This window comes from Sinocyclocheilus grahami, unplaced genomic scaffold (assembly GCF_001515645.1).
Source record: "Sinocyclocheilus grahami isolate Dianchi unplaced genomic scaffold, SAMN03320097.WGS_v1.1 scaffold566.1, whole genome shotgun sequence".
NCBI classification, from domain to species: Eukaryota; Metazoa; Chordata; class Actinopteri; order Cypriniformes; family Cyprinidae; genus Sinocyclocheilus; species Sinocyclocheilus grahami.
The window spans coordinates 1,145,550-1,168,524 of NW_015505745.1; the positions used below are offsets into that span (position 1 = coordinate 1,145,550).

The 22,975-nt window shown below is 38.4% G+C and overlaps 1 protein-coding gene across 1 annotated transcript in view; it reads left to right on the plus strand.

Moving 5' to 3' along the window:
- Positions 1–22,975, plus strand: part of LOC107556354 (gamma-aminobutyric acid type B receptor subunit 2-like) — a 237,827-nt gene that overhangs the window by 160,190 nt on the left and 54,662 nt on the right. Inside the window, exons 5-11 of the mRNA XM_016239450.1 lie at positions 821–886; positions 1,762–1,950; positions 6,369–6,429; positions 10,885–10,965; positions 13,451–13,601; positions 14,618–14,750; positions 16,275–16,382. Of these exons, the coding sequence (XP_016094936.1) occupies positions 821–886; positions 1,762–1,950; positions 6,369–6,429; positions 10,885–10,965; positions 13,451–13,601; positions 14,618–14,750; positions 16,275–16,382 (789 nt within the window). The remainder of the gene's footprint in view (positions 1–820; positions 887–1,761; positions 1,951–6,368; positions 6,430–10,884; positions 10,966–13,450; positions 13,602–14,617; positions 14,751–16,274; positions 16,383–22,975) is intronic.

A 22,975-nucleotide genomic window follows, 5' to 3' on the forward strand; every position in this document is an offset into this window, starting at 1 on the left:
ACACAAAAAATTCTTCTGTGGCTTTATAGGTAATATTTTCACTTTCACAATTTAGCAAAATCAGACAATATTGTGTCTAATATATACCACAATATTAATTTCTTATTATTGAATTGTTGTAAATAAATATTACATTTGGAACTGGTCAGTGTTAAAAAAATGCTGGGAAATCTCTTCATGTAGCCCTACATGAGTGATTACTGATAAACTGTCTGAAAAAAAGACAGTTTTTAGAGAAGAAAGAAATCACCCACTGACTTTTAAAGCTGCTAATGACTTTCTACTTCGAGGACCTTCATAGAAATGTAGTGGAGTGAAAAGTATAATATTTGTCTTTCAAATGTAGTGAAGTTAAAGTCATAGGTTCCCAGAAAAAATAATACTTAAGTAAAGTACAGATACTCAAAAAGTGTACTTAAGTACAATACTCAAGTAAATGTACTTAGTTACTGTCCGCCTCTGATTGATTCTCAGTGATGCAGAACCGGATGAGGTGGAAACACAATGCTGAAGTGGACTGGATTGTTTACAGACTCAAACATGCAGCGTGAATGCTGGTTACAGATGCAGATCTCTGTTTTTCTCTGGATATGAAGCAATTCACACTGCTGATACTGTTTCTCTGTAATACACTTGGTGTTAATATGTCTCACCTACGAAAGCAACACACCTTAACTGCATTTTTGGAAGATGCTTACATATTTTTTCATGAGAAAAGCTGCACCTTTTCTCTCAGCCACCTTTCAACATATGTTTTATGTAAATCTCTTTAGCCATTAACTACTTGTTTTATTTTGTTCTCTATGTCCCCTGTCTATAGGATAATGATGTCCGGATCATCATCGGTCAGTTTGATGAGAATCTGGCCTCTAAAGTCTTCTGCTGTGTAAGTTAGCCAGCTTCATGCACAATCATGTCTCTGTAACTCTGTAACCATACCATGCAACCATCAGCTCTCCCACCAGCTTCAGACTTCATGCAGAAGGCCTGTAGATTTTTTTAACATACAGTACATGTGCCAAAAACATTTAGCTGTGTTAAAGGGGTGCTATCATGCTTTTTCACTTTTTCAACTTTAGTTAGTCTGTAATGTTGCTGTTTGAGCATGAAAAAGATCTGCAAAGTTACAAAGCTCAAAGTCCACTTCAAAAGGAGATATTTTATTTAACAGAAATCACTTTTCAAAAACTACAACGAACGACTCGTTTGGACTACAATGCATATTTTCCGGGATTTGTGATATCACAAATATCGACGAATGGCACGAGACCTGGTTGAGCTGCACTAGAGAAGGCAACGGGTGTTATCACTGTGTCGGAGACACGCTAGCTTTCCCAAGGCAAGCGAACTTAGAGTGTTTACAATCATCCAGATTTAAATCGCACTCAAATTGATTTGATTTTGACGCAATATTTACACTGAAGCTCGCAGGTGGCTATGGTAAGGGGCATGACATTTCCCGACCAGGCGCCGAGTGCTGCCAATCACAGCACACACTGGCCCAGCTAACCAATCACAGCACACTTTGTATATCAGAAGGCGGGCCTTCATTTGATACAGGAACTATTCGAGCCGTTCATGCCAGACTGGGGAGAGAGGTGTTGTAATAATGTCAAATATGTGAAAAATAATGTGTGTATGAGAGCCTGTTCTAGTACACCCCCAAAACAAAATCAAGACTTTGTAAAAGAGCATAATAGGACCCCTTTAACATTGAAAAGACTGTAGTCAATGTATTTTTTTCCCTTGTGTGTGCTCCAGGCCTACAACCTGAACATGTATGGCAGTAAGTACCAGTGGATCATCCCAGGATGGTACCAGGGGAACTGGTGGGAACAGGCGAACTCCACAAACTGTACCACTAAGAAGCTGCTGACAGCCATGGAGGGCTATATCAGTGTGGATTTTGAGCCTCTCAGTGCCAAACAGATTAAAGGAATATCAGGAAGAGTGAGTGTCTGTAATGCAGTGGGATCTCAGGAGTTATGAATGACATTTCTGATTTCTGACAGAAACAAATTCCAGCATGTGGAAAGGAAAAATGATGCATTGCAGTTGAATTGAATTTCAGTTTCAATAGATTCTTACTCTGAGCTTTTCTCAGCTTTCCCTGTTGAAATGACCGGCTTGGACCAGCACGTCTAGGCTGGTTTATGTTGGTTAGCACTGATTTGGCACTAGTTTATCTGTTTTACCAAACTTATTGATATGTATGACCATAATTATGAAATTTTTAAAAAATACATTTTCATAACCTTGATCAACATTTTTGATAATTCAAGATGCAAGGAAGATTTTTTTTTCTTTTTACTTGATCATTACACTGCTTCTTTATTAAATTAAATTTTAAAATTAAGTATAGATGTTTTTTATTGCATATAATCAATGCACTACCATTTTAATTATTGATAATAATAAGAAAGCTTTCTTGAGCAGCAAATCAGCATCTTAGAATGATTTCTGAAGGATCTTGTGACACTGAAGACTGGTGTAATAATGCTGACAAGTCAGCTTCGCATCACAGGAATAAATTACAGTTCAAAATGTAGCGAATCAGCTCATGGGGAAATATGAATAATTAACCATAACTAGTTATAATTAACTATTCATATTTTAGATCCTGAAGCCGAGCAAGAATGAGCTGAGGGGCGGGGTCGAGAACGGCGGTCCCGGCGAAGGAGCGGTGAAAACGGGGAAAGCTGATCCGGCAATCCACAACACTAAGTTGATGTATTCCCTCAGCGACCAGTACGGATCCGCTCTAGGCATGACGAAGTGGATATCGTCCTCTTTTGGAAGACCAAACAAAGTAGTTTCGCTTTCACAACGAAGCACACAGCGTCTTCAGGACATGGCGGCAGTGGCAACAATACTACAGTGAGAATAAAAGTTACGACTTCTTTCTTTGCGTGAACATTTGGGCGGCGTTATGCAAATCTTTCCACATAGTGAGGTAGATATGTGGGGGCGTGTTCGAACGAGCCATTTTAGGGGGGTGTGGCTGATTCTTAACTTTTATAAAGAATATCTCTTTGGATTTGAGACTTTAGTCTTTGCAAATTTACTGATCTTCTTTATGCACCAAGAGCTTGTAACACTCCAAAGAGAAAGGAAAAAATGAAATTGCGTCATATGACTCCTTTAAAAATAGAAGACCTCTTAAATTGTAATAATGTTTCACAGTATTAGTGCCTTTACTGCATATTTGATCACATAAATGGAGCCTTAATAAGCATAAAAGACTTCTTTCAATAACATCTTACCAACCTCAGACATATGAATGATAATTTAATGGTCAGATTTCACATTCTTTTCTTGAATAAGGATCCCGAGTATAAGGATTCTGAGAAGAATCAATAAACACAACTTGTCAAAAGTGTTGAAAACCTAATTTGTTTAGTTTGTATTGAAATTTACACAGTTTAATATACTTTGAAGTTAAAGCATACAAAAAATGCTCAACCGGAGAAATAAGGAAATCAAAATGTAATCTAAATTTATTTTGCTGATATAACAGCCGATGAAAATCAAATAGTGTTTGTAAAGCTATTCTCAGCACTTGCAAAGTTCCCAAAAATGTATTGCACTTGTACAGTAGGTATAGCATTGCTTTCACGCTTGTGTCCAGTTCAAAATGCTGTGGTAGTCTTTTTGGTTCAGGCTGACACTTACTATGTAAGTCACAGACTCTGGATCCAGCAAAAGAGTCAGAGACCATCACGAATCCTCCTCCGCGTTTGACAGTTGGTGTCACACTAAGAGGAACCATCCTTTCACCTACTCGATTCCATATACAATTTTTATTATGTTTCAGTTTTTGTAACGTAAACATGTTTCTTGCCAGTTTTCCACTTACTTTTGTAACTTTTCAAGTTATTCAGAGGACCTGGACTGCTTAAATTTCAATAAAAACAGGAAACATGTCTTCTATTACATATTCATCCAAATGAAATAATATTCGAAAAGTTGAAAATAGACTATTGCACTGCAGACGTGGACTGTTGGGACTAGTAGTCAACATCTATATATATACAGTATGACTGTGTCAACACAGCCCTAGTTTACAAATCTCAGTGCATGGAGTCATTGCATCTTCAGTAGACAGTTGATATCACTGAATGTGTGTGAGATATTTCAGGGCAAACCTAGCTGCTGTCTGCCATTATAAGTGGCTGTTTGGTTGGTTGGACAGCGACATCATAATTTGCTTTCATCACCTTCACCCACAACCCCTTTTACAGGCCTGAGGGTGCCTTGCACACCTGTGTGACCTCCATAAGGCCTCCTGCCTGGCCTGTCCACACCTCTGCATAGACTCACACTCACACACACTGATAAAAGGTGCCATCAACATGTTTGACCCATAAGCCTTCACCTGCAGTGCAACGCAATCTATTTTCAGCTGTTCTAATGTTATGAAACCAGTCTAAAAAAAGAAACTGAGAAAGAGAAAAGACTTCATTGATTTAGAATAACTCTCCAACTACTGTTACAGCTTGATTCTTATAGTGACAGTTCATCTTTCTTTCTTCCATCAAACACAAAAGGAGATGTTTTGCAAAATGAATAATGAAAGCAATGGTCCTGAACAACAAAATATGACCTATGTTTCTCCTTTCTGTCTCCACAATGTTACAAATATGACATCCTGCATAGCTTATAAATCAAAATTATGTCTTGGAAACTATGAAGAATATGTAAATTTCCGCAGGTAGGGCTTTGGAGTCAGTACAATTCATCTGACAAAGAGGACTGCCATTCACATTATATATTGTTTACACATAATTCTGAATTGCAGCTTTAATGTGTTTTGTGAAGGCGAGCATTTATCCAGTGCGCCTACGTAAGAGCTGCTAAACAAAGAATCATATTGCAGTGGGACCGGAGTCTGGTCTATACTTCAAAGATAGCCATTTTTTGAGATACGATCGCTTCTGAGTTGCCTCCAATGGTTTTAATGGGCTTCTAATTATTGCCATGGTAATGCAGTATGCCTCTCACCTGTTATTTTATTGGGCTGAGTGATCCCAAATCCTTTTAAATGGCTCATTAGGCAGCTTCAGGGCAGACAGACAGCAATCCGCATTTACACGTTTTCTTTTTTTAAGACATAATGAACATAGATAATATTTTGATCCAGTGATAGAGCTTTTAAAACTATTTATGTAAAAATGCTATATACCTGTCTGCGCTTTGATCAGATATCCATGCAACATCTGATGAGGCTTCACGTCATATTTTAATTCATCAGGAAATTCCTCTGTTAATGATTGTGTTTTGTAAGTGGTTGAAGTGATTTATTATTTATATGTATTAAATATTAATTGGTTTCTTCCCCTTTAGAAGATGCATGTCATCCAAAGTTTCTTACAATGCTCTTATTGTTCTGATGATCTTTCAAGGGCACAAGAAAGAACTTCCAAGTTCTTAGTAGCCTTTTTATATTTCCTGGACCGCTGTTATTTTCAATTGAACCTATAATTTTCCTTCACCATTATGCTACTTCTTTCTAAGGCTTTTATTAGTAATGCTGATAACGCTTTACAATAAGGTTCCATTAGTTAATGTTAGTTAATGTATTAACTAACATAAACAAACAATGAACAATATCGTTCATTGTTAGTTCATGTTAATTCACAGTGCATTAACTAATGTTAACAAGCACAACTTTTGATTTTAATAATGCATTAGTAAATGTTGAAATTAATGTTAACTAAGAATAATAAATGCTGTAGAAGTATTTTTCATTCTTAGTTCATGTTAACTAAAGTAGTTAACTAATGTTAACTAATGAATCTTATTGTAAAGTGTTACCGTAAGTGCTTGCTAAAGTAAGAAGAAATTTACCTAAATTCTTAATTTTATTATGCTGATACAAGATGTTTTATTTAGACATATCTGATAAATAATATGCAGAATTGCAACAATAAAAAATAAAAATGAATTTTTATTTTATTTTATTTTACTTTACCGTACCAGTAAAGCATCCCAGTCCTGCTCAGCTGGCACAACTTGGCAGCCTCTCAGACCTCTGTGTGCTCCATTAATTTAACAAATCAATTGTGCTACAATTAATTGTGTTTGCCTCAAAAACGCGATCAATTCACAGATCTTTAATCTAATAAATGGCCTTAAAAAACAAGCACTGTGCCAGACTTCAAACTAAACACTCCCAATTTGTTGCTGTGCCAAGAGTGAAGGATATGGCAAACAGATGGAAAATCGATCCTTGTAAGATATATCTGTCCCACTCAGATTATGTGCCATGATATTAATCATCTCAACTGTGCAATCGAGATTTCTGCAAACTGTCCATTTGCACGTGATAAGCAGCTCTTGTGAAGGTTGTTCGTTGTGTGCTTCTGCAGGGTCAGGTGATGTTCAGGAACGGGGAACGCATGGGAACCATAAAATTCACCCAGTTTCAAGGTAAGTCCATTTAGATGGTCATTTTTCATGGTTAACAAGCATTTTTATAGGAAATGCTGGATCAAATGTTGGTCCTTCAGCCAGTGTTGATCATCCTCCGTCTTAAATGAACATCTCACTCCGTGATAGTGTCATTTCATAGAATATGTGCGACAAATATCTCAGCATGACGATTGTGCCATACATCACATAGTCAGCATGCTCTGTGTCAGCGTCGGCGCCGTCCTGTAGCTTAATGGGGTCAGAGAATTCCCCTGCTCGGCCCTCTGATGTGATTAATCCAGTGTGTGTGTGTGTCCTGAGGGCAGGGGAGATTAACTCTAGTTTGTGGGATTTAATCTCGGAGCAGGGATTCCCCCCTCACACCCCATGGCAGCCGCAGGCCAGCATTCCCCACCCTCTTCAGTCTTATCTGCTTCAGAGCAGAGGCTTCCCCCCCATAGTGTGTTACATCACCTCTTCAGACTGTATTTGTGAGCTGGCCGCAGAATCAGAGGGCTGTGTGGCTGAGGGGTGATTGAACTGTCTGTCAATATGAAGGCGAATGGCAGTCAGGGATAAATAATGAAAAAAAGAAAGGAGACGCTGTTATCAGCAGTGCACTAGAGAGCGTCTCCTTCTACACCGAGAACAATCACAACTCACACTGGCTCAAAGCGCAAGCTTGCTTTGGGCTCCTTCTTTCTTTGGGGTTCTCACTCTATTACTGTGCTTTCTGTCTTTCTTCTGTCTTTCTCATTCACACTCATATTCTCTCAGTCGCTCTCTTTCGCACTCATTTACTCACATTAAATCACTCACTCATACTCATCAGTCACGTATTTACTCATGCACTCAAATTCTTGTTCATTCATATATTCATTCACTCTCACAAGCTAGGTTTCCATCTAAAGTTGCGAATTTAACTTAAGCACAAAATTGGAATATTGCATAAAACATTCGCGAATAAGCACAGTTGCCATCCAACGAGTCAAAGAGAACAAAATCATCACTTCCTGATAAACTGGCACTAAATATCACAAAAAAAAAGTAGGAGAAGCCACTGAATATAATATTTTTCATATATAATGAAATTACTTGTGCCTCAGAGCGAGCAGACAAAACACAATAAATGTGGTCATTGCTTTTCGGAGGTGGATGCCTGCTGTTTGAGAACACAGTCGTGTTCTGGGAGGCAATTATACTGAAATACTTTGAAGACGGAATTTGCTCGGGCATTTATGAATGACCATAACAACATTTCAGATGCTGTGCAATGAGATCCCATCCCATCGCACAAAGTCACATGACTTTTTTGATGCACATTAACCAAAAACGTCTCAGGTTAAGCATGTAACCATGGTTCCCTGAGAATAGGGAACGACAGCGTGGAGTTCCCTTTCGAAAAGGAACCACCTCAAATGAGTGTAAAAGCTTTTTTGCAAATTCAATGATTTTTTTTTCGAAATTTGGCATTTCCATCACTCGTTTCTGATGTGATACTTCAAAATGTGCATAAAAACAGGGTGATGGAAACATAGCTACACATTCATTTGTTTGTCCATTCTCTCACACTCATTCAGTCATCCATTCATTCACACATATTTATTTACTTTCTAATGTATTAACTCACTTTCACTCATTCACTCACTTATTCATTCGAAATATACCACATGACATTTAAAATCTGAGCAGATTTTAAAACACTAGACATCATGTAGTTGCTGACTTTGTAAATGGTTACAAAGAAAAAAATGGTCATCATGCAATAAAAGACTGAGGATGTGCCTGGTGGCTATGAGATGCATGACAAATGAAAGCAATGTGTGTTCAACATGTTTGATATCCTGGATGGAATTATAGTCTGAATCTTAAAAAGTCTGTGCCCATCATACACTACATGATTTTGTTCAAATCCAGAGTAGCTATGACTTTTATAAACTAGGATTGTCAATTCCAGACTGTAAATTGGGACAAAACTTATGTTGCATATTTCAGCTTTGAGTCATTCATTCACTCACTTTCTCGCTTATTCACCCATTTACTTTATTCATTAAATGACTGTACTTTCAGTCATGCACTGAGTCACACATTGACTCAGTCTTTCTATCATTCACACAAAAATAATTTCTTAATGAGTTTTTAATTAGTCTTTTAACTTGTTTACCAGTAAAAAAAAAATCTCTCTGAAACAAGATATATTTACTTGAGAAGCAATACTGCGTATGATTTCATTCACTTGTTTTCAAACTTATGTTATCTTACTGTACTGGCAGATTGTTTCACTATTTTGTTTATTGTTCTAAATTGTTCTACTTATTAATACTTAAAATAAAAAAAAAATTAATACAATCTGCCAGTGCAGTAAGACAAAATAAACTTGTAAGATTTCCAAGTATATTTAGATACTTTAATTGGAAAATAAGACACAAATATTTGTTTAGAGTATGATTTTTGCAGTGCACAAAAAGGTGCTTTGCTAATTCTCTCAAAATTTCCAATCACTCTCTCTCTCTCTGCTCATTTCTCTCTCTCTTCATCCCTCACTGTTAAAGGATTGGAAAGGGGAGCCCAGGCTGAATATTTAGAGATGTTCTGATCCTCAATCGAGCCTGCCATCCATCTTTAGAGTCTCAGTCTGTCAGCTCCTATATCACACCCACTGCCACCACACTCCGAACCATCTGGACAAGACACTCAGAGTAATTTCTTAACCTAGTTATTTGACAATGACCTCCTGGCAAGATTGTGTTCTGGCCAAACTGTTTCTTTCTCTCTGCATTTTTGACAAAGACTTAAGCCTGACTAACATAAATCTTATAAGTCATTACAATTGACAACTAATAACTGAACTCTGCCTATTAGTTTACATGCTTGCTGTCTTTATAGTGTCCCATTGATCTCATGGTCAAAGTACCTGAATGATGGCATTGTGTACAGCAAAAGCATGTACACGGACAGCGCTGATTATTCACAGTCAATGATTCTCCTGACACAGCAAGACCATCTAGAGCACAAAATTTTATCTAGTTCGGTACCACCATGTACTGTTTAAATTGTTATTCACATTCAAACTTGGCCTGCTTGAATCCACAGCAGTTATATGGGAAAACCTGAAACCATCAGATGAATTGCAATGAGCAGAATGTGGGTAGGCATCTCAATTCATATTCATACGGTAAATGTTTAGCATTAGCAGTCTTGGAAACACATGTATATATCCAGGAGCTAAGTGATAATATCTTATGTCCCATGTTCTCTGTTTTTAAGTGACTTTTCTTCCCTGTGAGTGTGACAGTCAATACACAAGCAGTTTTGAGGCGCACACCAGGGATAAATATTGAGTTTTAAGATGGCTTTTGGAATAGACTTTCTTTGTATTTGGCCTCTGAGATTAAGTCTTGTTCTGCTGGGAAGTTATTGACACTAAGCTTTATTTTATTGCATCTGTGGATATGTAACCTTAAATTTCACCTAACCATCCTGTTTTCGTCTTTAATACCTAGTTCAACGATATTCCTGTCAACAAGGCTTTTTTATTTCGTCAGCAATAATAAAAACAAAACAAAAAAGATGCATCATGGTGATAATTAAATGAAAAAGAAAGAAAAAAAAGAAAAAAGAAAAAAACTACAAGATGTTAACACTGCACTACAATAATGTTTGTAGAAGATGAAATCGGTATATTTGATAACTGGTTAATTAGCTCATTCAAATGCTTTCTATTTATATGAGATTAATTACTAAATATTTATTTGTTTTTTTACAGTTTGGCACATTTTCATGTTTTCATATACATATTTTCATGCACTATCATTCAAAAGTTTGGGGTCAATAATTCAGCATCACAACTGTTTTCAACATTGATAATAATAAGGAATATTTCTTGAGCACCTTAAAACCATTATTTTAAACTAATAATATTTCACAACATTACTGTTTTTACTGTATTTTTGATCAAATCAATGAAGCATTTGAGCAGTAGGGCATGTCATATTTTGCACTAAAATATTTTTGTGGACTATATTGTATACCATTTCATTCATAGTAAAATTGACTAAATATAACAAGACTAAATATTGACTAAATTTAAAGGACATTTTTGTCAAAACAAAAAGTGCAAAAATTAGCTGACTGCGTGATTGTCAGTGAAGCTGTTATGTTTTCTGAGTAAAGTAAAGCAGTTTTTCTTAGTTAGATGTCACAAGACAGTGTTTGTTTCAAATCATTGTTTTTGCAGAAATTTCTAACCTGGTGCCTTTTAATTGATGTGCAAATGCATAAGGTTGCAATTTACATACTTTTTCAGGTCAACATCAGCCTGAACATTTTGGGACAATATGTTGGACTAGTTCTGCAGTGGAGTGCACAGAAACTAAATTTACTGTCTATTGTCTTGTTTCTCTCTGGGGGCCGCCGGCTTTGAACACACTGCTCTTATCGCCGCTGTCCTCTTGTTGTTGCTGTCTTTCACAGAGGGTCAAGAGGTGAAGGTGGGCGAGTACAATGCCATTGCAGATGTACTGGACCTTATCAACAACACCATCAGGTTCCAAGGTAGGAAAAGCCCAATTTGTGTGTGTTTACGGGTCAGCATTTGAGTGAGAGAGAGACAGAAGGTTCACACGCCTGACAATGTTGTGTACTCACTGTTCAATGTGGTCATCTGAATAATTCAAGAGGTATTTTTCTGTTTTCCCACATTGACATTCTTTGTTTTTTTTCTTATAATCCCTGGATATTTTTTTTTTTTTTAAACTGCCTCTGTGGAAAACAGTGGTAGGCAGGAAGTAAAATATTTGATTGTCTTTAATGGAACTTGTTAAGAGGATCTGAGGGAATCATTTGGCATACTTACCATGTAAAGCATGACACAGTAGTCAGAAATTATTATTTTTTTAAATGGAACAGTTTATTGAACATAAAACCTAAAAAAAATGCATGTGTTTTTTGTTGAGTATCGTATTTGATACATTATTGCTCATGATATAGGAGAATATGGAGCTCAAACCCGGGGAGAAAAAACACTGAATATTATTCAGAGCAAAAATATGCAAAACATATCATCTAATGCAATTTAATGATGATTGCACAAGTAAGTGTTCCTCAAAAGAATGTTCATATTTGATACTCACATTTGAACATGATTTTCCATACATAATTTTTTTGAAAATCAAGTAATCCCAACTGGCTTCAGTTTAGTAAGTGTTCATCTCAAAATATTACTAATAATATAAAAGCTATTCTTACGTTTACTTTATAAAAATCTGTAAATATTTCACAGCATAAAGACATGTACCACAATTTGAAGGGGGAAGTTTTTATAAAGGTATACTGAAAGGCCTTTTACTGCCTTAAAAAGTGTAAACTATCAATCAGAAGGCATATATGGTATACAACAGGTTTTGCAGCAATGTTTTGATTATGTTGTTAATTTAGAGTCCATAGAAATGTGCATATTAAATGTGGTACAGTAGGGTTACAGTAGGCTTTATAGGGTTAATAATTTTCTTACTGTACAATACTACTCATGTAGCATAAATCTGCATGATTAGGGACTCCAGTTATGAGCAAACAATGAACAACGTCAAGTGTGATACAAGTAAGACTTTATTAACTACATAAACACTTAAACTAGTCTAACATACACATACACACACACACACCTTTGTTAAAAGGTGCAAATTATATTTAATGTATCAATTAATAAGACTAAGTTTGATACTTCCACGTCTTGTCTGTCTGAAAGAGAGTCCTGATGCAATCTGAAGGCTCAAGTTGATCTTGCTGAAGTTGGTTGATGAAAAAGAACCAGTTTGAGTCAGAGGGTCTTGGTGAATGGAAAGTCAAGGCCGAAGCCTGGCGCGAACTTAGGGTGTCCTCAGGAGCGTTTTAGCTCACATCCTCATCTTCTCAGAATCTAATAGAACAGCAGACTGAAGGCGGGTCACTGATGTGAGGCCTTTAAGGCCTGACAAGATTCACGCCTCTCAGGATGAGCTTGTCCAATGAGAAAGGCTGAAATTCCAAGCGGGAGTTTGGAAATACTGGGGAGTTTTATGACCCTTTGTGTGAGAGCATGGTAATTTGCATATGGAACTTGAATCAAAATTACTAAAGATTCTTAGAACACTAATATATTGCCTATGTACCAACATATAATATACACTCATTTAGATCATCAGAAGACTAATTCATAGATACTAAACATGGTAGGATTACATATAAGTAAGATGACATGAACGAATGGTTCTATCATAAGCCTGCATAAAACAGTAAACAATATAAAAGACAATATACAAGGACAGTAACAACATACACAACGACCTGAAGGATATGCGAGTTCATTCAAAGAAAGGTTTTCCTATGAATTGATTAGAGAACAGGCCATTTCTCTGGGCATTATGTGTCTTTCCTATGAGGAAAATTAGTGAGTTTCTCTGCCCGCATTCCTTTTGGCAATAAAACCAGTGATATCAGCATTGGTTGCCATGGAACCAGAGGCCTGTTCTGCCTTTCGGAGGTGTTAGATGCATTTCGGGGGAAGGGTCCATAGACCCTCGTTATTGGCCCTTTGTTTAGGTAAGGGGGTGTTAGATATTATTTGTTAAATATAACAAATAGTTGTGTGTCTGATTGGTCCAAATGCTACACCTCACAGTAGTACATGAAAACACCCAGGTTGTCAAGACGCAAGCCATGCAAACAACTCTTGACTCATTTTGGTGACTCATTTGGTATAAGTGCTCGACTGTCTTGCAACTTCTCATTATGATGTAAGATCTAATCGCATCTTACATCATGATCATCGCCATGTAACCAAAACATTATGTAACCTTGTGCAGAAATAGAGCTAATATGTCACATTAGTGACTTGATAACCCCATCAATTCTCTCTCTAGTTGGCATGGCATTTTAAAACCTTAGTCATTTAAATTACACAGGAGCGTCCTCCTAGGAGATTTTGAAAGCTTTCTCAGAGGTGACGTTCTTAGAAGTGACTCTGAGACTAACTGATTGTGAACCATCATGACTCTTGTAGGTGTTGAACCGCCAAAGGATCGGACGTTTGTGCGTCTGCAGCGCCGGCAAATAAATGTCCCCCTCTATAGCATCCTGTCTACCATCACTATCCTGGGCATGCTCATGGCAGGAGCCTTCCTCTTCTTTAACATCAAAAACCGCAACCACAGGTCAGTGCTGAGCAAGACTATGAAAGGAAAGGTTCAAGAATGAAACGAACAAAAGTCTGAGACCACAGTGAAAGTCTGGGAGCTTTTGTTTCATGTGAAAATCAGTTTTTAAGATTTTGAAAAATGTAAAATAGAAAAGTTATAATAGGGAAAGTTCATATTTAACATTCTGCATTCATTTTAGGTCACTATATAGATACACTACTGTTCAAAAGTTTGAACAATAAGAAAAAGTTTGGTCAGTACGATTTAGTTTTTTTTAAAAGAAATTAATAATTGTATTCATCAAGGATGCATTCATTTAATCAGGAGTGACAGTAAAGACATTTATAATGTCACAAAAGATTTCACTTTCAAATAAATGTTGTTCTTTTAAACTTTCTATTCATCAAAGAATCCTGAAAAAAAGTATAATATTTTTTAAATGTTTCTTGAGCAGCAAATCAGCACATTAGAATGATTTCTGAAGGATCATGTGACACTGAAAACTGGAGTAATGGTGCTGAAAATTCAGCTTTACCATCACAAAAATAAATTACGTTTTAAAATATTATAAAAGAAAAAAAGATATTTAAAATTTTAATAATATTTCACATTTTACAGTTGTTACTGTATTTTTTAAATGTTTTTTTTTTGTTTTGTTTTTTTTACATCTATCTGTGTATCTTTTTTTATTTTTTATTACTGTTCTGTTGTCCTGCACCTGATCCTAATTTAGATTTTGGATATGCACACCTATTTTTTTTATTAATTAATTTAATTTTTTTAATTATTGATTCCCAGAGGACGTTCTTTGATTTCAAACCTATTCTGATAATATTACTTGCAATGGGATAAATTTGTATAAAATTATTACAATAATGCAAAATAAAGGCACTTTTACTAGTGGTTTCAGACTTTTGGATCCCGCTGTATGATAGAGTCATTGGTGTAGATGCACATTTAATTGCAATAGTTAATAATAAATGAAATGTGAATATTTAATGTATCAGTTGTGTCCTTCCCTCCATCTGCAGGCTGATCAAAATGTCGAGTCCCTATATGAACAACCTGATCATTCTGGGGGGCTTGCTGTCATATGCCTCCATTTTCCTCTTTGGTCTGGATGGATCTTTTGTGTCAGACAAGGAATTTGAGACCCTCTGTACTGTGAGTAATGACTGATTTCTGTGAATCAGATGTAAACATGGGTAGACCATAGGTTAGTTGTCACACTTTTTACTCCCTTAAAAGTTTCTTTTTCCTGGCTACAAACAGTTATAATGGGTAAATTGTCATAATAATAAGCAAGCATAATGATTTTAGCATGAAGAACATTGATAATTATTATAATATAGGACTAATTTATGACATTGGTATTTTAAACATGCAAAACCTGTGCTGGAGACAAAAAACATTTGTACAACTGGACATTTAACTTAAAACCTTTTAAAGATTGAGACAGCTAGCCCTGGTCTCCTCTGTATTTGAATCTGAACACTTTTCACCTCTGCTACTCAGACTGTGTCACCAAACTGAGTAAGCATGACTGGATGTGTCTCATCACGTTTCCACTGCCTGTTTGCATGTGACCATAATCCACCTTTTAATTATGAGGCTTTGGCGACTGCAGTAGCTTGAGTCTCAAGGGAAATAGCTCACAAATGTGTTGAGCAGGACACATGCTACCTGCCTGAAATGGGTCCGACCTTCTGGCCTGTGAAGATGAAGTCTTACATTGCAGTATTAAGGATAGGGTAAAACGGTGCATTCATTATTCATGCTTTTTTTAAATAGTTAATTATTTTATTAATTGTTTCATGTTTGCTTGCTTGCTTTACCCTAGACAAAGGTTGAACTTTTTAGGGCTCAACAATACAGACTTGTTTTTTGCTAATATTTTTTCAACATTAGCAACCTATTTTTAGAAAAAGAAATGATTTATTCACAATTATTTAGAAATAAATAAAATAAATAAATGAAAACAAGTTACAACAATTTAATTCAGGTTTTTAAACAATAATATGTGTCTATTTTACAGCTGTAACTCTATAACAACTATAAATTCATATTTACATTTGGTGGAAAACACTCACATATGATTTAATTATGATTTTCAAACCTTTTATGTGTCCAACGTGATAAAGTTTCAGTCACAATTTTAACATGTATTTGGTGACTTAATTTAATTTAGTAGAATTAACAACAATGCTCAACACATCACATTAAATCACATCAAACCGTCAAACCACAGTACACGATCTTCAAACAAGATCTAGTGACAGCACTGCAGTGCCATAAATTGCCGTTCCCAAACTTTCTAAGACTGTCTCCAGGCCAGAAGGCCATCCTTATTGTTGATTCCTGCCTATTACATACTGAGATTTTCTTTCCCAGAGGAGCTCAAAATAAAGAATACTAGATCTGTGGGAGAGAGCAAGAGAGACAGAAGATGGAGGACAAGGAGAAAAAATTTATGCCTCGGGAACTTCCACAGAATTCACTACACAGCCTGGCACCCAATTTGCTTTTCGATAGTGGACATGAGATCATTAGATTTGATGGTTTTGCAGTTTCTGCTGCTTCATTTTCTATAGACTGGTGTTAGAGTCCAGTCTTAGCATTTCAGTGCCCAAATTATAAGAACTTTTGGTTTGTAGCAACCTTGTTTTACTTTCATATTTAATGTTTTAGGTCCGTACATGGATCCTCATTGTGGGTTACACAACAGCATTTGGCGCCATGTTTGCAAAGACCTGGAGAGTGCACGCTATCTTCAAGAATGTAAAGATGAAGAAGAAGGTGAGAAATGGGCTTTCAAATCATGTCAGATACAACACTGCACACCATCTACAGTACATCTTGAAGTAAGCCTCATGGAGCGACATTGCATGCTAACTTGGCTTAAAACACTATCTTTTCAGGTCACACTGGGGCTGGTCTTACATTAGGGTTGTGACGGGGAGGAAATTTTCCCACCGGTTAATCGATGTGTGACAACACCGGTAATACCGGTATCGGGGTGGGGGCGTGCCCTCTTTTCCTGGCTTTCCTTCGCTTTTAAATAGCTTGTAAAACCTGCGTGCACATTTTACTTTCACTTTCAAATAGCGGCAATTCAGCATAAAGCAATTGTTGGTTTTTAGTTTGTTTGAATTTCCCCTCTTTTCCTTCCTTTCCTTCGCTTTTAAATAGCTTAAAAGTGCCATGCGCATTTTACTTTCACTTTTGAATTAGCGGCAGTTGCAACAACAAAATACAACGTCAAACTCATTTTAGCGTATATATAAAACATAGAACTTTTATTAACAAAACAAATAAAAATACACCATGCTATAGGGTAGGCTATGCCTAATATAAAATAACAAATAACTTACATAAAGTTTAAATAGGTATACAAAACTGGAAATAGGCTAAGTAAACATGTATAATGTATAACCAAATAAATAAGAAACGTAGAACGTTTATTAGCAAAACGAGTAAGAAACTTGGAGGCACGGCATACACCTTGATGTAAAAATAAATATTTAATGCGAATGTTTAAAAAAACTTCCAAAATCACCTTAGATAAATGGCAAAAGTCAACAGGCTTTTCAAAATCCAAATTATTGCCAAACAGGATCTTTGCATCTCGTTTCGAAACTAAATCATCCGCCATCGTCTTGTCTCTCTCACCTCACCTCACTCTTCTTGTCAGTCAGCTCGACTCACTCTCCTCACTGGAGAAATGAAATGTGATCTGTGATGCGACTGTCGTTCGGCACGCTGCATTGAGCAGCTGTGTTCAGTTTTTAATTGTAGTGTCTGTTCTTTTACTGAACTAAATTATTTTTATTACTATAAAAAATCAAAACGACGGTGGGGGTCGGTGCCGCGGTGGGCAAGTGACATATCCGGTGTTGCGGCTTAACCGTATCACCGTCAATCACGGCAAGCCTATCTTACATACAAAAAAATATATATTTCAAATCATCATTATCAATATTTTTTCACCGTTTAAACATTTAGGGTCATTAATGTTTTTAAATAAGTTTCTTATGTTCACCAAGGTTGCATTTATTTGATCAAAAATAGGCCTACAGTAAAAACAGTATTATTGTTATATTTTAAAACAGTTTTTAATATATTTTAAAATGTATTTTATTCCTGTGTAATTTATTCAAAGCTCCAGTCTCTATTTTGTGCTCCAGAAATGTACTATTATTGTCAGCGCCAGGGCTCGAACTAGGGTTTCTGGCGTGAGAGTCTCAATCTCCACCACTGAGCCACAGGAGGCAGTTAAACCCAATAGTCAGACGCGTTCTTAAATTAACTCAGAAGAGTTTTTAACAAACAAAAAACCCCAGAAAGGTTACAAAAAATAATTTTCCTTAATGAAAGCCACAAAACAGAAAAATCTTCAGTCCAAAAAATGATCCAAAAAGGAGAATAATAATCTCTAAAACCAAAACTCAGGAAAAAGACAAAACAGCCAACTTAAACACAGGGAAACAATCCCAAAAACTTTTGCAGTATAGTTCTTTGAACTAGAGCAGACTTACGGCAGCAGCTGGCTTAGGAACAACAATAACCAAGCAAAGAAACTAAGGAAGTGACCAGTTTAAATACACAGCCCAGAACGAGGCACATCTGAAAACAATAGCACTGATTACAAGAGGCCCAACATAGACATGAGCGTACCATAGGGACCTCTAGTGGCCAAAATGAGACATACAAAGCAAAAACTCTGACAGGACCCCTCCCTCTAGGAACGGCTCCTGACGTTCCCTCCAGGACAACTGGGCTTGCGAGCGTGAAATTCCTGAATTAGTTTGGGGTCCAAGATGTCCTTGGCAGGAACCCAGGAGCGCTCCTCAGGGCCATAGCCTTCCCAGTCCACAAGATACTGCCGGGACCCACGTACTTGACGGACATCTAGTATTCTGTGGACTGTGTAAGCTGGCTGGCCACCGATGATACGAGGAGGGGGAGGTTTACCTGTCGCAAGAAAAGGAGAAGACAAAACAGGGAGACATGAAAAGTGGGATTTCTCTTCAAAGACTTAGGTAAGTATAAACGATAAGTAACCGGGTTAACTTTCCTGGCAATCTTGAAGGGACCGATGAACCTCTGGGAACGTTTACGGGACTCCACCCGTAAGGGAATGTTCTTAGTGGAGAGCCAGATTCTTTGGCCAGGGTGCAGAGTGGGGGCAGGTCTGCATCTGCGATTAGCCTGGTACTGGTACTGCTGAGAGACCTTAAGGAGCTTGAGTCTGGCCTTTTTCCATGTCTGGCGGCAGCGCTTAAACCGCTGAGCAGAGGGAACTGCGACCTCCACTTCTTGTTCAGGGAATAGTGGAGGGGTGTACCCGAACTGGCACTCGAAAGGGGACATGCCTGTAGCAGAGGAGCTAAGGGTATTGTGCGCGTATTCTGCCAAGATGGTTATCAAGAAGGCGTCTGAGAACTTTACTGATGTGTTTTACATGCTCCTGGAGGGAACTCGAGAAGATGAGGATATCATCTAAGTAGACAAACACAAATTGGTTGAGCATGTCTCTAAGAACATCACTGATGAGACCTTGAAATACTGCAGGAGCATTAGTGAGACCAAAGGGCATAACTAAAAATTCATAGTGCCCAGTGTGCGTGTTGAAGACGGTCTTCCATTCATCTCCTTGTCTGATGCACACAAGATGGTAAGCATTGCGCAAGTCGAGCTTAGTGAAGATGGAGGCCTCTTGCAGGATTTTCGAAGGCAGTGGCCATTAGCGGCAAGGGATAGCGGTTTCGAATATAGTTATCTTATTAAGGCCCCTGTAATCAATACACGGCCGAAGTCCGCCATCCTTCTTCCCAACGAAAAAGACCCCAGCTCCAGCAGGGGAAGTGGATGGTTGGATGATACCTGCCGCAAGGCCTTCGTTAATGTATCTATCCATTGTAATTCGTTCGGGGGGAGACAAAGAGAATATACGACCTCTGGGGGGGACAGGTTCCTGGGAGTAGCTCAATGGCATAGTCATAAGGGTGATGAGGAGGTAAGGAGGTGGCCCTCCTTTTACTGAACACTGCTTTGAGGTGGTGGTACTGCACAGGGACTTGAGACAGGTCTAGGGGTTCGTGGGATTCAAGAACAGGGTCAGGGGAGTTCTGGGCCAAGCATGTAGTCTGACAGGTGGGTCCCCAACTGAGAACAGCACCAGTGGACCAGTCAAAGTGTGGATTATGCTGGAGAAGCCAAGGGTGACCGAGGATAACAGGGAACTCGGGACACTGTATGAGGTGAAAGCACATTCTCTCCTGGTGCTGGTAAGTGACGAGACATAGGAGAGAGGTGAGGTGGGTTATTTTCCCTGGAGCTAACGGTCTTCCATCCAAGGCTGTCACAGTTAGGGGGGCAGGAAGGGAATTAATAGGGATCTGGAGCCTCTTGGCAAGGGAAATATCCAGGAAATTCCCGGCAGCGCCAGAATCAATCAATGCCTGGAGCTGGTGTTTTTGGTCTCCCCAAATGAGTTTGACGGGAAGGAACAACCCAGAGTTGGAAGGTGAAGCGGTGCGTGTAACTCCCGTTACAGTCCTCCCTTGCCTGTACGGGACTGGGCGTTTCCCGAAAAGCGCAGGGCAGATGGAGCGAAAATGGCCATGCAATCCATAATATAGACAACAGCGCTCTTGCATACGACGGTCTCTTTCTGATGGGGAAAGCCTAGTACTATCCAATTGCATGGGTTCTGAAAAATCTTGGGGCACTGGTAGCATTTGAGCAAGAGCTGGACTGGCAGACAATGGGGAAACAGATGGGCGGTTCAGGTTTCTCTCCCTCAGGCGATTATCCAGCCGGATTGCTTGATCCATAAGAGTCTCAAGATCAAGAGCAGGTTCTCTGGTAGCCAGATCATCCTTGATTGCCTCGGACAGACCATTCAGGAAACACACCATGAGGGCCTCATTGTTCCAGCCGCTCCCTGCTGCAACTGTCCGAAACTGAATAGCATAGTCAGCCGCGCTGCCATTACCTTGACGGAGGGTGAGAAGTCTCTTAGAGGCTTGTCGGCCACTGAGGGGGTGGTCAAAGACTCTCTTGAACTCCTTTTCAAACACAGAATAACTTGAACAGAAGGGCACCTGTGCCTTCCAGACCGCTGTTGCCCAAGAAAGAGCCTTGCCAGAAAGGAGAGTGATAACATATGCGATCTTCGCCCTATCTGAGGGGAATGAAGATGGTTGTAATTCAAATGTGAGAGAGCATTGAGTCAGGAAACCATCACATGCACTGGGATCACCTGAGAAATGTTGTGGTGGAGGTAGGCGGGGTTCAGTCAGAGGGGAGAGCACTCGAGAATCCGGAAGGGGTACAGAGGCAGCAGTAGGGGCAGTAGCTGAAGTAGAGGGCAGCCGGTCAAATATCTGACGGACAGAAGTCATGAGATCAGACAGCACCTGTGAGTGTTTAACCATCAAAGTCTCCTGCTGAGCTAGTGCCGACTCATGGTGTTGGACTGTGGACTCATGCTGAGCAACTGTGGCAAAGAGTTCTTGAGAATTAGGCGTCTCTGGGTTCATAATGTGGCTTGGTTATTCTGTCAGCGCCAGGGCTCGAACTAGGGTCTCTGGCGCGAGAGTCTCAATCTCCGCCACTGAGCCACAGGAGGCAGTTAAACCCAATAGTCAGACGCATTCTTAAATTAACTCAGAGAAGAGTTTATTTAACAAACAAAAAAAAACACAGAAAGTTTACAAAAAATCATTTTCCTTAATGAAAGCCACAAAACAGAAAAATCTTCAGTCCAAAAAGGAGAATAATAATCTCTCAAACAAAAACTCAAGGCCAAAATGAGACATACAACGCAAAAACTCTGACAATTATTATCGATGTCGAAAACAGTTGTGCTGCTTAATATTTTTGTGGAAACTGTGATTTTTTTCCCCTCAGGATTCTTTGATGAATAGAAAGTTCAAAGGAACAGCATTTATTTGCATTTACATTACATTACATTTAGTCATTTAGAAGGCGCTTTTATCCAAAGCGACTTACAAATGAGGACAATACAAGCAATCAAAACTAACAAAAGAGCAACAATATGTAATTGCAAATGACAAGTCACGGTTAGCCTAACGCAGTACACGTAGCAAGGTATTTTTTATATACACACATGTATATATATATATATATATTAGGGCTGGTCAAGTTAAACGCGTTATTATCGCGTTAACGCATTAATTGATTAACGCCGACACATATTTTATCACGCGTTAACGCAGTTTTTTATTATTATGAAAGTCCGTTGCTCACTGGCTCTGAATACACCCACAGACAAACCATGGGTCACAGGAGGGGTGGGATGTTGATCAGTAGGCTACTGGCTTGGGATGAGCGTCATCACGCGTCTCAACCAATGAGAGCATATGGGGTGGACCTAAGACTGCAGCAGCACTCACATGAAGCGCTCACAACTTCATAAGTGGGAAATAGTAAGTTTCCGATAGCACGTGAAGACAGCAGAGAAGTGCTCACGCTCAGCACAGTGGAGTGCATCGTTTTGTTAACTTTGTGGTTTATTATTTTGAGTCGTTTGTGACGTGGTAACACACGGCCCTCTCACAATATATTGCTTTACAGATCTATCGCTTTTGTTGCTCAGAAATGTTCACGCAATCATGCTGCACGTATCAGAAGTTCAGTGCTCCGACACTACATGCGCACCGCGCCCGAGCCCAACTGAACTGCGCTCTGGCCCACCTCTTCCAACCAATCTAGGGCCGGCTAAACGAACCGTGCCCGAGCGCAGCACGGAGCGATCACACTAGTCAAACGAACCGGTATTTGGGGGTCAAACGCGCTCGGGCACTATTAAGATTGCCTAGTGTGAGTACTTATTCTCCCCCATCACGTACACACGAGTCTCTACCAGCCCGCACCCGCATCAAGTGTTATCCCGCGCCACACTCTGTCCTGCGATAGTGCAGGTCTCCACTCGGAAGGTGCCTGTTATAATGTTATGATCGAGGCTCTGGACTCTTGAGCATAACTTGTTTTTCTATAACAAACTATAAAATATTTTCTATAAAAACGTTAATTACCTGGCAGTGGCAAATAGCTTTGGTGTTATATTTAATTTGATTACATTAATGTTATAAGTTGAGATTTACAATAAATATTTTAACTGCTACTATGTAAAAGGAATACTGCTGTAAAAAAAGCGCCTTATTTGTTTGTGTTTGCAAACCAAATGTTATTGCACTTTTGTTCATATAGCAGTACTTTTAAATTAAAAAAGTGCACAATACACTTCTTCTGAATTCATTATTGAATTTTGTGCATAACAATGCGATTAATCACGATTAAAAATTTTAATAGTTGCCCAGCACTAATATATACTGTATATATATATATATATATATATATAT